At 39.3% G+C, this 17,916-nt stretch overlaps 1 protein-coding gene across 6 annotated transcripts in view; it reads left to right on the top strand.

Annotated features, from left to right (window-relative positions):
- The window catches only part of REV1 (REV1 DNA directed polymerase), a 91,777-nt gene that overhangs the window by 59,849 nt on the left and 14,012 nt on the right, over positions 1 to 17,916 (top strand). For 5 of the 6 annotated variants that reach the window (XM_046663037.1, XM_046663039.1, XM_046663042.1 and 2 more), the window contains 4 exons: positions 2,626 to 2,734; positions 7,801 to 7,929; positions 10,170 to 10,324; positions 12,935 to 13,054. In XM_046663037.1, coding sequence (XP_046518993.1) covers positions 2,626 to 2,734; positions 7,801 to 7,929; positions 10,170 to 10,324; positions 12,935 to 13,054 — 513 coding nt within the window. The remainder of the gene's footprint in view (positions 1 to 2,625; positions 2,735 to 7,800; positions 7,930 to 10,169; positions 10,325 to 12,934; positions 13,055 to 17,916) is intronic. The other variant, XM_046663038.1, reaches the window with a different exon arrangement.

Below are 17,916 nucleotides of genomic sequence, written 5' to 3' on the forward strand. Positions count from 1 at the left end.
ATTGTCCTTTATTATAAAGTTTGGTTGCGACTAAACTTTTACTTAGAATTTGTTTTTTCAGTGCCTTTGTTCCTCTTCCCTTGTTACTCCCTGATCTTTTTTTCTCTGGGTCCTTATTAGACATGACACCAAATTTTAAAATATTGAGGATCACTTTAGAAACTGGAATCTTTGGCTTCTGCACACTAGCTTTTTAAAAAAATTCAGTTCTGATGTTTTGACTTGTATGTGTAGACAAAGTATTAGAACAAATAGCATCTTTAGCCCTTTATAGAAACTTTGGTTTCTTATTTGTCATGTTCAGAGACTCTTTGTCTAGTCAGACCACTGTAACCAGGGGCTCTCCATCCATGACTTCCTTTGGAAGCTGCTTTCCTGAGCAGGACTCAGTGGTGGCGCTTCTCATTGATGATCTCATTATGTGGAATCCATTTATACTCAAAATTTCCTGGTTGGGGCCTTTTATCCCTTTGTGGATTCCAGGATGTAGATGTTTGCTATTCCTTCAACAGCTTCAGTGTTCATTCTAAAGAACTACGGTTTTAAAAATCGTATTAGTCATAGATTTATTCTCAGCGATTTCTTTTTCACAGACTTGGGTCCTGGCCTCTGATTTCTCCAACCGTTCCTCCACATTCTCCATGTGCCCGTCTAGTTTGTCAAGTTTTGATGAGCAGTTCTCTACTTTGCCCTCCAGTGAGGACAGTGTCCCTGCATTTCCCTGAATCTCCCTTGAAGCAACTCACTCCGCTGGTGGAGGGATCCACGCACTCTGCTGCACTGTGGAAAAGGTCAGCCAGCCCAGTGAAGGGAACCTCGAGGTGCTACCTCTCAGGCAGGGCATTGGGAGCTCAGGGACCACAGACACTGTTCTCACCTCAAGCATGACTTTTTTGTAATTTTCCAGACAGCTATCTTAGATTATTTAACTAGCCCTTCAAATATGTCACCTAACTCCCCAACTTTTAAAGCATAACTCATGGTTATACCTTTGAAAGGCAGCTGGTTGTGGCTGTTCAAGCTTCAACTCTTATTTCTTTGGTTTAGTAGCAGCGTCTGTTGAACTATGATACTGACAATCCTAGAATTCCTATAGATTTTCAGCTTAGAATAATAGACTAATGATTCAAATATTTAGCCTTCTAAGACCCTTCGGAAATGCTGGGTAATCTGCTCTGCATTCTGTCTTTAATTGTCATAGTACAGCATATGTTAGTCACAATATATTAGAATATAGCTCATATTACATACTCTGGTCTTTTTAGTTTTGATGCAAGTGGGATTTGACCCCATTAAGATGCCACGCCTCAGAGTTTGGTTTGCATTTATGCTTTGTGTGTATGGGTGCTGGAATCCAGAAATGCTTGTATGGGTTATATAGTTGGATGAAAGGTGTTGCTTACTGGAGTCAAACTAGGAGGAGCTGCTGTGGCCCATTAAGCCAGACCTTTTGCTGCGTCTTTCTGGTGGTGCTTTAACTTGACTGATTTTTCTTGGAACATTACGTCTCTGAAATAAACAGAAGAGCAGTACTGAATTTGTTGGTTATATATTGTTACAGTGTACTCAAAATAGGTTTGTCTAGAAATAGCTGAAGTGTTGTATCTTGGTGTGTTTTACTAATTAATGGTATTTTTGTGTCTAATAGGAGAACTGCTGAGATTGTGTTTTTAGAATACATGTTTTGAAAGCATGTTTTTCTTGGAACTTAAGAGTAGTATCCCAAGAGAGCTGTAACTGAAGTTGGGTTTTAATCTATTTCTCAATTACTAGTGAAGCCAAAGGTGGTAAAGGAAGTCAAGCAGCATGCAGTCAGTAGGCCATGTGCCTAAAAGACCATGTGCTTTTAAATTCTTGTGTAAAGCTATAAATTTGGTTTGGATATTAAGAGATACTAGTAAGCTATACTATTTAGACTAGAATTATATTATATAAAGCAATTGGTATTTTGATCATACTTGAATGTTTTAAATAGAATGTGTGTTGTTAAACCAAAAATAGAATTTCCTGAAAGGTGGGATAATGTTGTGAGGCTCTTTTACATGATGTGTGTTCAAAAGAAAATTCTTAAATTTAGGATGAAACCTCCTTATGGTATGTGACCCACTAAATTATTGTTTGCTCGATGACTTGTAGGAATTTGATGTTTGTTGAACATGTTGTTAATTAGCTTTAAGTTTTTGCAGATAGTTCTTTTAGGAAATAGCAGAGAACATTCAGGGAAATTTACATTTTCCATTAAGTGTTACCTATTATAGGGAGCTGTATAATCCTTTTAAGGCTATGGGGAGGGCGTTCATCTTCCTGATCACTTTTCACCTTGTCCGTCTCAAGAGACTGTGTTAAAGGGATACTTTATATTTACTTCTGATATATTTAAAAAAATAACTCTCATTAAAACAGAACTTTCTATTTATTATTATAAGTTTTTGTCTGCTGGTGAAGAGTATAATGAAAGGAAACCACTTTAGAGTTACAGACTTTCTTTTAATACCAATGGAGTTAACTATATTTAGAATTTATTAAACATTTGTTTGTGAAAGGGCTGGAACATATATTTCTTGAATGAAAGCTAAGGAAAATCAGCTTTTAATATATAATCATTAAATTTTATTATGTTTAAAGCAGATATACCAGATTCATCACTGTGGGAGAATCAAGATTCTGCACAAACAAATGGAATAGATTCTGTTTTGTCAAAGGCCGAAATTGCTTCTTGTAGTTATGAAGCCAGGTATGTAGAAATTGTGTGTTGTAGTACTTACAAATAATTTACTTAATCATTTTTATATAATCTTTTAAAGTGGATTTAGCTATGCTTGTTAGGCTTATAACTTAAATATGTTACAGACATTCTATGAAAAACAATGTTTCTAGACTTACTCCCTTTCAATTCCTTTTTTTCCCTTTCACAAATGCTAGAAAGCTTTAAGTAAATACCTTAGTTTCTTGCTGAAACTAAGGTTCTGCAGTGGAAACCTAAAGAAATTGGACATTGTCGTTTTTTCGTTTTTTTAGTGAGAGAGGGTCTTGATGTTCATCTACCCTAATCATTCCTTTTTACAGCTAAGAAAAATCCTTTGCAATTTAAACATTCTAAAACTCAGTGCTTTTTTTAAAAAAAAAAATTATGTTAAAACTTGATTGCCTATTAAATTACAAGTAAATAATTCCATACTGGCATACCTAGTAATCTCTTTACTTGAATGGGCAGTGTCGTCAACTTGTTTGCACCAACTTTGTGTATAGATCTTTATCTTCCAGTAACCTTAAAACTTCATTACAACTAGCTGTTTCAATACAAGAAGAAACAGAGATATGTATGTGGTCCTCATAGTTTAAAAAGACAATCAGTAATTTAAAAAACAATTGTAAAAGTAGAGGGAGTAATAATGAATTGGTTAATTAAAAAGAGCAGTCTTTATTTGTTTTTCCTGATAACTGACCACAGACATTTTTACCTTTATAACACAGTAAGCATTTATATGTTGTTGGCAGGCGTTAAAGTATTTAATAATTATAAAAGAGAGTCTTACACCGGTTACATTTTTCAGTCTTTCTTTGAGAGAAAGGTCAGGTAGTATCTTTATTTATGGCTTTGTCATTCATACCTTTTTTAATTGAGATCAAGTTGAGATATTTATATTAGTTTCAGATATACAACATAGTGATTTGATGCATGTAACATTTTCCAGTCTTAATTAGAAGTTGAGCTTATTCAAGCAAGTCTAATCTGAATAAAAAATATTTAAACTCAGTGTCATCTAACCAGAATAGTTTGTTAGTTAGTTAGTCTAACTAACTAGTTAGTTAGTTTGTAATAGTTAGTCTTGCCCATTATTGTATAAAAAAGATACTTAAGAAAAAAGCATTATATTCAAACACCCATAATTATAGACTATTCTAATTATTTTCCATTTATGACGTGTCAAACTTTTACTCCCAGACTGACTTGGCTTTCTCATTGACAGAATTATGTTTTAGTCTTTTTCATGGTTGACAGTATACCCAAGGAGCTGAAACTTGCTTTAATAAAATATAATTAAGTCAAATACAGATACATTTTGGATTATTATATTTCTACTATCACAGGCAATTTAGAGCGGATTTCATGTTATGCTCAATAGGCTAGACTCTCTCCCGTGCTAAGTTATTGAATGGCAACGTGTGCTTCTGATAGCTGGACAGTTGTGTTCCATGTCAGGAGGGTGTAATGAAGCCCAGAAATACTCTCTCAGTCTTTGGATTTCACTGGTTAGTGAAATGAAAGCTCCACCCTTCTTGTGCTGCCTCTGCAGGCTCGCTCTTCTCCCTCAGTACCCGCAGGCTGAATGCTGCATCGGGGTGCCAAGGCTCCCTCAAGGGTAGAAGCGTTACCAGCTCCTGATGGCTTTGGACTCTACCAGCTCTAGTCCTGTCCAGGCTCGAGGCTTCCATTGGTGTTTGGATGGTGCATTTATGTTGTATCACAGATGGTGATTGTTAAGCTGAACGTATCACAGAACAGTTAGGGTGATGATGTATGGGGGCCAGATGCTGTGTAGCAAGCCATGTACATGCCACTTAAATGGTAAAGGTTTATTTTAAAGAGATGCATAAAGTGACGAAAATGGATTTGAGTGTAAGTTGGGAAAAAACTCTGCAAAACCCACAGCAGTGAGGTTTTTGTCCTTTATTTGTAATTTTCCATTTTCTAGAAGGCTATTGCTAATGAAGGTCTCTAGAAAACAGTTCTTGGATATTCTTTTTTTTTGTGGCTATCCAGTAGTTATATTCCTTAAGAGATTTTTGTTAAGAAGTGTATTCACAGTTGCATTAGAGAAATGTTTCTGGGATTGGAGTGGGGACTATGCTTGTGGGGATGGTCTTCCAGTTTTATGCATTCCTGAGTTGTCAATAGACATAGATTAATAATGGGGTTAGCAAAGGATGGGATGTGAACTTGAGATGGTGGAAGTCCTAGAAAGGTAGGATGTGTATATGTAGATCAGAACATGCGTTACTGTTAGTTTTACCCATACTTAGCGTAAGGAACAAGCTTTATGCGTAATAAGTGAGAAGGTAGATAGGTGGGTGAATAGGTAATGATATACAAATACCCTAGAGTCAAAGGTTTTTAAGATCAAATCAGTTTTTTTTTTTCAAAGATTGGTACCTGAGCTAATGTCTGTTGCCCATGGTTTTTTTTTTTCTTCTTCTTCTTCTTCCCAAAAGCCCCCCAGTACATAGTTGTATATTCTAGTTGTGAGTGCCTCTGGTTGTGCAATGTGGGACGCTGCCTCAGCCTGGCCTGATGAGCAGTGCCATGTCCGCGCCCAGGATCCAAACTGGCAAAACCCTGGGCCACGAAGTGGAGTGTGCGGACTTAACCACTCAGCTATGGGGCCAGCCCTGTCAAATCATTTTTAAACCTCTGTTTCATGTGCTTTTGTAAGCACTATTACTAATTAGTGATTGTTAGTTTTTACTGTTCTTAATTAGAGATATAGATCTCTTTTAGTATATTGGACAATGACAGTGATTTAATGATTATTTATTTATTTATTTAATTTTTTGAGGAACGTTAGCCCTGAGCTGACATCTGCTGCCAATCCTCCTCTTTTTGCTAAGGAAGACTGGCCCTGAGCTAACATCCATGTCCATCTTCCTCTACTTTATATGTGGGACGCCTGCCACAGCATGGCTTGCCAAGTGGTACCATGTTCACACCCAGGATCCAAACTGGCGAACCTGGGGCTGCCAGAGCCAAACGTGCGCACTTCACCGCTGTAGCACTGGGCCGGCCCCAATGATTAATTTTTTTGTATTGTCTAATCCAATACCAGATACAGTTGTCTGAGCATAGCATAATGCAAGAAAGAGTATGCTCTATGCAGTGTAAACCTGGGAGTAAACTGTTTCTGCAGCATCCACTTAGGAAGTGTTGGTAGTTGATCCTGCGTGGGATTTTAGTTGAGAGGAGTAGAGAAGTCACTGCAGTGAAGAGTCACTTCAAACTGTTCTGTAATTGTCTTTACTCATTTATTTTTATGAAACAAATCTAGTTTCCCAACCACCAACTCAAGGTATTTTGCTCCCCTTAGTTATAGGAAACCTCTTAGGTTTTCCTTTTTGTTTTTAACTTCCTTACAGTGTCTGGTGGCTCCTGAACATTTCTCTCCGGGATGTGTATATGCATGAGTACATAAGTAGATGTGTTATATTTTTCTAAGTAATATGCCCCTGAAAATTTTTGTGTAAGTTTTGAAAATGAAATTATTGTAAATATAAGAATATGATATTTATAGGAATTACCTAACACATTCCTTTAAAAGTGAATAATTACCTTTAATTTGTAAGTGTAGCTTTTACATACTGACTATATATATCTAGCACTATTGAAAATGTCTTAAACTATGTATTTCTATATAGACTTCTAAACTATTATGTATATACTTCCCTACCCTAATAAACAAAGTCCATTGACTCTAATCCAGCCTTTGCTGGGTGGGTGCAGGGTCATTCTTGTGAACATTATGAGGTCTGTTTTGGTCACCATCTGCTACCCATCACCTTGCAAAATGCCTGAGACATAACTTTTTGTTGAATGAATGAAAGACTGTTCTTTACCGTGCTGTTTGTCAGTCCTCACTCCCTTTGCTGTCATTTTTCCTTCCTATTAGATATTTCACATGCAGTAGGAGCTTGGCAGTCAGATAATTTGTTTATTGTTTTGTGTATGTGAGAAGTGTGTATGATTTTGCATTTCCCTCTGAGTAACTTGGAGGGTTCTTCTCCGTCTTGGCCCTCACTGGTGGGCTGAGATGGGGATGGTGCCAGAGGCCTCTGCGTTATTGAAGGCTACTTGTTTATGTTTCTTACAACAGGGCACACTTCTATACTAAGTAAGCACTTAGTAAATATTTATTGACTGAATGTGTAGAATAACCATTTAACATATTTCTGTAGGAGTATGTATTCTGGTGAAACATTGCTTATTGTTATTTTGCCTGTTTTTTTACTTTAATATTTTTTCTTGATTCATTGCAGAGTGGTTAAATGGAGTTTTACTAATTATGTTTAATTCCATAATTATAGTTTTATGCTGAATGCTCCAGATATCAAAGGTAATGTAGGGCCTTGAGACACGCAAAAGATTTAAAATTTACCATTTTCAATTAGGTCCCTCAAAGTTCTGGAACCCTGGCTCCTGCCCAGAGTGATGTCCTACCATATACAATGCTGTTGGCATCTCAACCACTGTGGAGCCACTTCAGGAGCATGGAATTGGTCAATTGGGAATTGGGTGGTAATAGGATGAGTACATTTTGTTTGTTTGTCACATAGCACTGTTTTGTGTAGTTCTTTTGTTTATATTCTTTGTCTTTGGGGGATGAACCCTGGCCAAACCGTGCCATGTGTTAGGGGAAGAAAACCTCTTTTTGACAGTACATTCCTGCTCTGAGGTGGTTGTGATATCACCAGCATATGGCATGCTGGCATCTCTGCAAAGGGGCCAGAGGTCTGCATCCTAGGAGAAATCTTCAGATACAGACAAGAGCCAAACCTGGTCTTTTAATAACACATTTTGGCACATCTGCACATGTCATTTACACTAATCAGACAATTGTGTAATTTTGCTTTGGGGGGAAAACAAACCTGTAAATTTTCTTAATGCCTGTTTTTTACCCCTAATGAGAATGGAGTTAAATGAAAATTGTATATTAGCAGCATGGGGAGATGATATCAGCACATTTGATATTTGATTTTGCATTTAAAAATTCCCAGTATAACCTCTCTTGTGTTTTGTTCTTTCTCTAGACAAGTTGGCATTAAGAATGGAATGTTTTTTGGGTATGCTAAACAACTTTGTCCTAATCTTCAAGCTGTTCCATATGATTTTCATGCGTATAAGGAAGTTGCACGAACAATGTATGAAACACTGGCAAGGTACAGTGTGTAATATAGTTACTTTCATGTCTGTGTTGTTCTACTTCTTTTATCTAATATTAATTAGATAAATTAATAATAAAGTATATCGTTGTCTGTAGGATTGTCAGGGTCACTTTGGTTAGACTTTTCTCTCTTTCAAGACCTCTTTCCTCAGCATCCCACTATGACAACCTCTCTCCTGTCTTTAAGCACCTCCCGTACTGGGCAGCGCAATCTTAAGGGATGTTTTGCACTGTCACAGTTGTCCGGTGCTTCCCGTGGTGCTGTAAGACCTGATTCTCTGCCTGCATAACTTCAAGTCAGTGGTTCTAGTTTTCTTCCCATGGAAGCACACATGAAGGATTGAAATTTTTTAACCTGGTTATTCTCTTTTTTTACATTTGAATTATAGTTTTATTTATAATTAGAACTGATGGGTTAAAAAGTTGTGACTCTTTAAAACCTTTTATCTTCTAAAATCATTAGGTATGCCAAAAGTTAGTTTTCGTAAAAGTTAGTGTTTGTTAATAGTTTCAAAGTGGTTGATTAGTTGGCTTGAGAAAAGGAGATTGATTTTTTAAATATTCGTGATATAGGTATATTTAATATTAATTCAAAACTGAAAATTTAAAACAAGTGTATGGCAGGTTATGTATGCTCTAAAGCAGGAATCAGCATATTTTCTCTAGAAAGGGCCCAATGAGATCTCTGTCCCAACTCCCCAGCTCTGCTAGGTAAAGTGAGAGTAGCTACAGACAGTCTGTTAATGAATGGCCGTGGCTGTGCTCCGTGAAACGTTTATTTACCAAAACAAGCATCTGGACTGCAGGCCAAGGTTTGTCAACCTTCGGGCTGTATTGATGTTCTAAGAGATACACTTCTTGCCTCTATCTTCACCTCTTCCTCTGCTTTATTAAGCAGTATTTTGAATACCTATTACTGAATATCTACTAAGTAAAAGCAACTGTTGATGCTGCTAGTCCTACAGAGAGGAGTGAGATCCAATCTAGTTTAGCAGGAGAGAGAAAATAAAAAGGGACAGATGAAGTTATCTGACATCAGTGTATGGGATTGAGTGCTGAATGATAAGCCAGTTATAATCACAGCTGTCCTTAAGACCCCAAATATGGGAACGTTGGTGTTACCTGGTGGAAAGTATGCTTTTTAAGTCCTGTTCTAAAGCTGAGGTCAGGAGTAGTATCCACATGAGGTCTGGGAATGGGTGACTGGGCTGAGCAGTGGTCCTGCTTTGTCCTGGGTCTCAAGAGCCTTGAGCAAACTACCAGCCCGAACCTCTGATCAGGAGGATCTGAGGAAGAGCCATGATGCATACCAGTCCTGGTATAATTTTTGTCTGTGGAGACATTTTCGGTGTCGTGTGGCTGTTCTTTGGAAAAAAAATTCACAGTCTTCTCCTCCCACTCTTTGGAAATGCTGCCTCAGAGTTAAGTTCCCTGTGCCTTGGGGCAGCTTTCACTGTGAAGCAGGGCTCCTCATGGCAGGTCTTCTGCTCCAACAGGTTCCATACTTCACTTCAGTGTAAACAAAACACTCCTTTCTTAAACGGACCTAGATACTAATCTGATTGTGACCTACAGTAAGGTGTAGGTAAGAGAGGAGACCTGGCCCTCTAGTATACGTTCCAAGTGGATCATTGAAGATATATTTTTGATCCTGAGGCCTTTCTGGTTGCCTCTCATTTCCACGTATTTAATTAGCATCAGAGCCACGTGGCAGTTCTTTTCCTTTCCTCTTCTCTAGCTATTAAAACAAGTCCTTTGTGTGGGTAGATCATGACCAAAAAACAAAACCCAATTGTGGTATTTTTATTTAGGAGCGGCTTGGTTACTTGTTTGACTGATTTGTGTGATTTTTCTATTCCTTAAGGATTCTGGTAAACCATGTTTGAAAATTTATTAGATTAAATGTTATAACAGTTCTAATTCATCCACTGCTGTTGGACTCTTGAGAGGTTTACAAAGGTACTCTCACTGTAGAGAAACGGGAATAAAAATTTCTGCTGTGTTTTTGGTACTTAATATGGAAAAAGAGAAACACTAACTTTGCAGTTAAAAATTCGATGACTAAATAATGCCACTGGGGCCAATTTAATTAAAAACGTTAATATTTTTTAGCCTTCTAAGTCTCATTAAGGAAGTGTTGAAGAAAGACACAATAGGAAGGCTCTATTTTGCAACATTTGTGTCTACCAGACGGCAGGCTGTGGCTGATTCATTGCCTTTGCTTTGTGTTGATAGCTATACACATCACATCGAGGCTGTCAGTTGTGATGAAGCACTAGTAGACATCACTGAAATCCTTGCAGAGACCAGACTTACTCCTGACGAATTTGCAAATGCTGTCCGCATGGAAATCAAAGACCAGACTAAATGTGCTGCTTCTGTTGGAATTGGTTAGTATCCAGCTTATCTCCTACTATTCATTTTACTCAAAGCATTGCTTTGGGATCATTGAGTATCACTTAACTTTTAGGAGTGATTTTTAGATTTTATTACCTTACTGCATAGACCTCTCACTTCTAAAATAGCTCTTGGTGTTGCTCACAGTTGTGCAATACAGAGACAAACGTGTTGGAAATGCACTTGGGTGATAATATCTTTGGAATAAGCAAGTTGGAATAATTTTTACTTGTTCATCAGAAATGGAGAGATTTGGGGCCTGGCCCCGTGGCTGAGTGGTTAAGTTCGTGCGCTCTACTTTGACAGCCTGGGGTTTCACCAGTTTGGATCGTGGGCGTGGACATGGCACCACTTGTCAGGCCATGCTGAGGTGGCGTCCCACATGCCACAACCAGCAGGACCGTAACTACAATATACAACTGTGTACTGGGGGGCTTTGGGGAGAGAAAGAAGAAGGAAAAAAACGGAGAGAATTGAATTCAATATTTGTAAGCTGTATTTTTTTTTCAAGTAAACAGAGGCCATATTTAAAGCCGTGTGGTGGGGGGAATTCAGAGTTGTGTTGTTAAGTATGAGTCTTGTAATTCAGTTACTTTCTGAACCTTAGCTTCCTGGATCTCAACCAGTCCTGTCTTCACTCTCAGTTCCAGAAGTCACGCTTACTGACAAGTGCCCTTACAGATTGTCCCGTCTCTCACCGCCCCTTATCTCTTTTATCTTTAAGTCCTGCCCGTTGTGTCCTCAGCTCCTCCCATCATTTATCCTTCTTTTCTTCAGTCTTCCAGCTGTGCGCTATGGAACTCTCTCTGTCATACCTAGGCTTCCCTGAGTCACCCCTTTCTGAATGTACTCAGTACCTTTTCTCAAGATGCCTCTTTTCTTGCCATTTTCTCAAGTGGATCCCATTTGTCCCTGCCGTACTCTGTGTGCCACAGGCTTGGAAGGTGGAGATAACTTTCTCTTAGCTTGCCCCTGTCACTTCCAGACAGTACTGCTCCATTCTCATTCAAAACCCTTCTAAAGTTCCCTATCTCATTTGTACCCTTGGAATTTTAATTTATCTGAGTGAGCACACAGGCCAATGCTGTTGAAAGATTTTTATTACTTATACTTCCCAAGAAGAGGAGGGGTCATGCCACACCACAAGGGGAAGCACCAGGTTTTGCTCAGGAGGCAGGAGCAGGAGTGAGGGGAAATCCTGGGCCAGGACCTTGGTTGGGGTTTCTCTGGGAAAGGTCAGACAGGGCAGAGTAAACAGCTTAGGACTGGCTACTCTGGGTAGTTCCCGCGGTCTTAGGGCTGTCTGAGCGTCTCCAGTTACCTGGTACCTGGCCCTGGGATAATTTAGAGCAGGAGAAACACTGGCTTGCTGTGTGTGAGTTTGATAAGGAGGTGGTTTGAAGTGGTTGGCCTGCGTATGAGAGGCTGCTCCCAAGGAAGTCGTGTGCTATCTTTAGGAATTAGCTCTGGGAGGGCAGTCTCCCCACCGGCAGGATTTTTAAGATGTCAAGTCATAAGATACAGAAAATGAAAAACATGATTAATACATTCATAACATCCTCCAGTTACGAGCTAGCCTGCATTTGTACTCCCTGGTGTTTGGCCTGCAGAGCCTTCTCAGCATTCATTTAGGACCTACCTTCTATATTCCAGTATCAGGCCTGGCTGTAGAGTTTTGTTTTTTTTTTAATTGTGCTTATTTTTAATGTACAAGCGTGATGATGTGAATACATTCTTTTAAGTTCCAGCATATAGTTAAAATGAAAATCTCACAAGATATTTCTACTCTTCAGCCCACTTTTCTTCTCCAAAACTCAACCACCTTTATTATTTTGGTGTGACTTTCCAGAACTTTTTCTCTTCATGGGTATCTTTATATTTATTATAGGAAAACACATAGTTTTATGAAAGTCTTCCATAAAACCAAGACATGTTCTTTATGTAAGTATTCCGTAATTTCTGGAGATTCTGTTACTTTCGTAGAGGTTCAGCTGACGTCCTGGTTTGTCAGAGCCCTGGTGCCGTCTCAGCCCCCGGGAGCCTTTGCCTCTGCTCTGGTTAGTCATCCCTGTCCAGACCACACCTTGGAGCTCACGTCAGCATCCGTCTTTGTCTTTAACAGCCTCATGCCCTCAGTTTCTGCTGCGCCGGTTCTGATCTTGGAGGGTGACTTCTGTTGCCTCAGGCTTTAGTTTTTCCCCAGTCCAATAGCATTCCTCTGGCCTTATTTCCCTCCCTAGCCTGGGGCTGGGGGTTGGTAAAGTGAACTAACGTCTGACCACTGCTCTCAGTTCCTATAAACCCCAATCTTATGATGAGGACTGCAATCTCCGTTCCTTTCCCTGGCTGGGAGATGTTGAAGTGGCATTTATTTTGGAACAAAGAGAACCTCTGTCTAGTAACCATACTGATTATAATCTGTAATACTTAACAAAATTCTGCCAGTTTTGTACTGTATTTGAAATGATCAAAATTGCAAAATCTTTTCGTTGATTTAGAAATTTCCTAAGTAACCTGTCTGTAGATGTCTTTGTTAAGAAATTTAAAAAATTATTGTGGTGAATATTTCTTGAGCAATTTTCTTTTGTTTTTTAACTTTATAGGTTCTAATATTCTCCTGGCTAGAATGGCAACTAGAAAAGCAAAACCTGATGGCCAGTACCACTTAAAACCAGAGGACGTAGACGATTTTATCAGAGGGCAGCTGGTTACGAATCTGCCAGGTAAATACAGGTCTTTTCCTTTTAACTTTTATTTGTTGGAAACATTTGTTAGTGTTTTTCATAATTCTACATTATATCTCTTCCAAAACATGAGTTAAAAATTTTTTTGATCTATTATTGCATGTCAGGAGAAACACAATTTGGAATTCCACAATGAGTGTCCCCTCAATTCTTTTACCAGGGCCTTATGTTAGATTTTAGTTTTGCTTCTCATGTGTTTTACTTTAAGCTTTTCTCAAGTAGCAAGATCAAGGAATGTAATGAATTTTTAAAGGGAATGTAATGAAATTAGCTTTTGGTCCTTTATTTATTTATTTTTTTGAGGAAGATTAGCCCTAAGGTAACTACTGCCAGTCCTCTTTTTTGCTGAGGAAGCCTGGCCCTGAGCTAACATCGTGCCCATCTTTCTCTACTTTGTATGTGGGACGCCTACCACAGGATGGTGTGCCAAGCGGTGCCATGTCTGCATCCGGGATCTGAACCGGTGAACCCCGGGCCGCTGAGAAGGGGAATGTGCAAACTTAACCGCTGTACCACCAGGCCGGCCCCATGGCTTTTGGTCCTTTAAATAAGTCATAATTGAGATAAGTGTACTTCTAGGCCAAAGATAAAGTTTTGAGAATCACTTCCCCTATTTATGAAATTTTCCTGCTGGACTGATGACAGTTTTCTGAGTTTAGTAAGCAAATAGTTGTAAAAATAGAAAATAAATGAACCATATTAAGAAGAATAGAGGCTGCTCCAGTGGTGCAGTGGTTTCGGTGGCCCGGGGTTTGCTGATTCGGATCCCGGGTGTGGACACGGCACTGCTTGGCACACCATGCTGTGGTAGGTGTCCCGCGTATACAGTAGAGGAAGACGGGCACGGATGTTAGCTCAGGGCCAGTCTTCCTCAGCAAAAAGACGAGGATTGGCAGTAGTTAGGTCAGGGATAATCTTCCTCAAAAAAAAGAAGAAAACCTAAAGATGAAATACTGTATTTTGTTAATACAGAAGTTGAAGTGAAACTTTCATCTACGCCTTTCTCATCTAAGGGGCAGGATGTCTAGTTATTTTATATTTTTCTGAAGTTACTGTGTGGTTAACTAACCCAGCATGTAAAAATCTTTCCATAGAGAAATGATTGACTATAATTAATTGTAACTGGAAAATGTTGCCCTTTTGAGGCCTTGAATAGATGTAATTTTTTGTGTGTAGAACAATTCATTTCACAATTATTAAATATTTGGAATTAGCCTTCTATGGTAGATAGCTCCTTCTAAGAAATTTCTCTAAACCATATAGTAATCCTTGATACTATTTCAGATAATCCTCTACTATTTGTTATAAAGCAGCTTGCATTGGCTTCACAAAGCCTCCCTTATATTTGTGGTGGGGAAAGTTCAAGACAGTACTTTTTTTTTTTATTTCCGGTGAGAGAGATTGGCCCTGAGCTAACATCTGTTGCCCATCTTTCTCTTTTTGCTTGAGGAGGATTGTCCCTGTACTGACATCTAAGCCAGTCTTCCCCTGCTTTGTATGTGGGATGTCGCTGTAGCATGGCTTTATGAGAGGTGTGTTGGTCCACGCCCAGGATCTGAACCTGTGAACCCTGGGCCGCCAAAGCATAGCATGTGAACTTAACCACCAGGCCACCAGGCTGGCCCCTCAAGAAAGTACATTTTTGATAAAAGTTTTTTGAATTCATTTGTTTGTTAAAAGTGGATGCAAGGGCCAGCCCCGTGGCTGAGTGGTTGAGTTTGCGCATTCTGCTTCAGCAGCCCAGGGTTTCGCTGGTTCAGATCCTGGGCGCAGACATGGCACCGCTTGTCAGGCCACGCTGAGGCAGCATCCCACATACCACAACTAGAAGCACCCATAACTAAAAATATACAACTATGTACCACAGGGCTTTGGAGAGAAAAAGGAAAAATACAATCTTATAAAATAAAATAAAAAAATAAAGTGGATTCAGTGGTATTTTCACATGCATATTCTTAAGCCTAATAAAAGTATATCTGAACTAAGAAGTTTCTGTTATAGGCCATAAAATATTAACTGACCCAAATGCCGTTTTATGGTGGGTTAGTTTTAAAGCTTCCTGACCCTTATTAGACACCACAGTTTAAACCGTTTTAATAACACATCTTATTGTAGTTTTAGCTCAGAAGGAATCAAGAGTATTTAAAGCTGCATGTGAAATTTGAGTTCAAGTTTATTGTGCCTGTCATCTCTGTCAGTTTACCCAGGCTGCCATAACAAATACCACAGACTGGGTGGCTTAAACTACACAAGTTTATTTTCTCAAGATTCTAGGGTCTAGAAGTCCATGATTGAGTTGTCAGCAGGGTTGGTTTCTCCTGAGGCCTCTCTCCTCGGCTCGTAGACGGCCGTCTTCTCCGTGTGTCCTCACATGATCTCTTCTCTGTGCGTCTGAGTCCTGTTCTCCTCTTCTTATGGGGGCACAAGTCATATTGCTTTGGGGCCCACTTGTCTGACCTCATTTTATCTTAATTACCTTTTTCAAGGTCCTCTCTCCAATTACAGTTACATTCTGAGGTACTGTAATTAGGATTTCAACATAGGAATTCTGAGCAGATACAGTTGAGTTCGTAACATCATCTTTAAACTGAATCAATTTTGTGGGTTTTGTTTATTTGTTTGGTTTTGGTTTTTTTACACAGAAGGAGAGAAATTTCAGTTCCTTGACCTAGTAATCTTACCTTTCACCTTCCTTTGCTTTCTGGCTAGAGGGACTTTATTTCTTGAAGGGCAAGTATGAAGTTACATGTCCCGGTTTTTAGGCACAGCCTTGAATTATGTAAGGGACATCTGAAAGATAGGGGGACAGCAAGATTGGCTTCCTCTGGCATGCCTTCTCTAGCCTCAAAACCTGGTTGTATCCACTCAGAATTGTTCATGTGATTTTCATGTGTTTAAACTTATTCACTTTTATAAAATCCCTAAATTCTTAATCAGACCGATTTAGAACATTTAAGGTATGCAAAATATCGCCTTCTCTATTGTTTTCCCTGTCCTAAAAATGGCATTATAATGCGTCTTTTCCAAAAGTGTCTTCGACAGAATACGAGCTGTTCCTTTAGAAAGATTTCATGTACAGTAAAAGATTTCACGTACAGTAAAAGTTCTGAGAATTCTTACAATAAAGAAACCTATTTGTCTTTGTTAAAAACCAGAAGTTCCTCAAAGACGTTTGAAGATGAATATGTAGTACTTATTAACATCTTGTGGAACATGCTTTGAGGAAATTTTGCTGTCTAACCAATGACCAGAAGACAGTCAGTGTTAACATCTGCATCCCTGTCCTCCACCAGCTCCCCATGCCCTCTGTGCCCATAAATGTTTATTGAGCATGTAGTGTGCCCAGTGCAATATGCACAATTATTGTAGCTCCATAGAAGGAAAATACATTCGTACGTTTGTGTTTTAGGGCACTCCACAGAACAATGGTGATAGCTATGCTAACAAATTAGTGAGATCTGTTTAATGAAAAGGATTGTCTCTAACAACTAGTTAAATACAGTAACCATGTCTCTGTGTTCTTTGGATTTTTGCAAGGCTTTTTGCCCTATGCATGTGCCCTCAATTTAAGGACCTTTTGCACCTTGTTCAACCTACACTGGGTTTGTGCACCCAATCTCTGGTTTCCACTTGTTCGTTCCATTCTCAGAGAAACCCCATGAATGTGTAGGGGTCCATGGAGATTTACAGTGTCCTGGTGTGCTAGCCACTAGACAAGTGAAGCTAGTGAAATTTAAAGTTACTTAAAATTAAAATTGAGTTCCTCGGTTGCACCAGCCACATTTCATTGTTCCGTAGCCACATGGGCAAGTGCCTGTTGGATTGGACAGCGCAGATGTAGAATATTCCCATCATCACAGAAGGTTCTCTTGGACAGCGCTGATTTAGATGGTGGAAACTGTACTCTTTGAAGCTTTACTCTTCTGTGTCTATTGGATCGTCAAGTTCTGGATACTAAGGAGAAGACGTTACTGGCCATTTTTAATCTAGAGTAATAGTCCCACTTTAAGGACAAATACCAAGTCTTTGTCCCAGTAGCTTGACCGTGAGCTTCCACATCTTTGTCTTCTCTCATTCTTGAAGACTTGGTTCTAAGCCAGCATATTTTCATTCACTTTTTCTTTTCTAGGTGACTGCATTCAATTTCAGCCTCAAGACTCAGTTTTCTCCTTAGCGGTGCCTCCTTTCCTTATAAACACTTAGAGGATGCAGTCAGTTAAACTAGCAACCCTCTTGGGGTTTCAGTGCTGATTCCAAGCTCAATTTTTCCGCCCCACGCAACATAAAAGGGGTTAGAGTAGACCACCCCCCAGGCCTCCCTCCCTTCCTCGACTTCAGGCCCGTTCTATTTCTTGAGCTGAGCTTGCAGTGGAGAGGATCTTTTTCTTCTTCCCTAGAAGGACAGTTTAATTAGATGAGGTTGATTGTGGTTAATTTGTGATGTTTAATAGAATAGTCTTTCTTTTGTATCTATTAGTGAGCAATAATTCTGTTTCAGTATACTCAAGATACTCTCAAAAACTAAGGGTTTCCCCCTGCCCCACACCAACACTACACACATGCAGTTAACCTGGGATGGTGATTGTCTCGTTGATTCTGCCAGTCACTGAGAGTGGATCGGCCCCCACATCTGTAGGGCAAGATCACGAGCACATTTCGAGAGTGGGGAGCAGGGCAATCAGTGATGGGAGGGAAAACCAGAGAGAAAAAGCCTCCCCTTCCTTTACACCAATAGCTGTTGATGTGTCTGTCTGACTGTGCCCAAAGCAGTCTTTGATTTGTCCGTTCCCTTGGGTTTCTCCTCCCCATCTTGAAAAATACTAGGTAAGTTTCACTTAGAA

This window comes from Equus quagga, chromosome 5 (assembly GCF_021613505.1).
Source record: "Equus quagga isolate Etosha38 chromosome 5, UCLA_HA_Equagga_1.0, whole genome shotgun sequence".
Classification (NCBI taxonomy): Eukaryota; Metazoa; Chordata; class Mammalia; order Perissodactyla; family Equidae; genus Equus; species Equus quagga.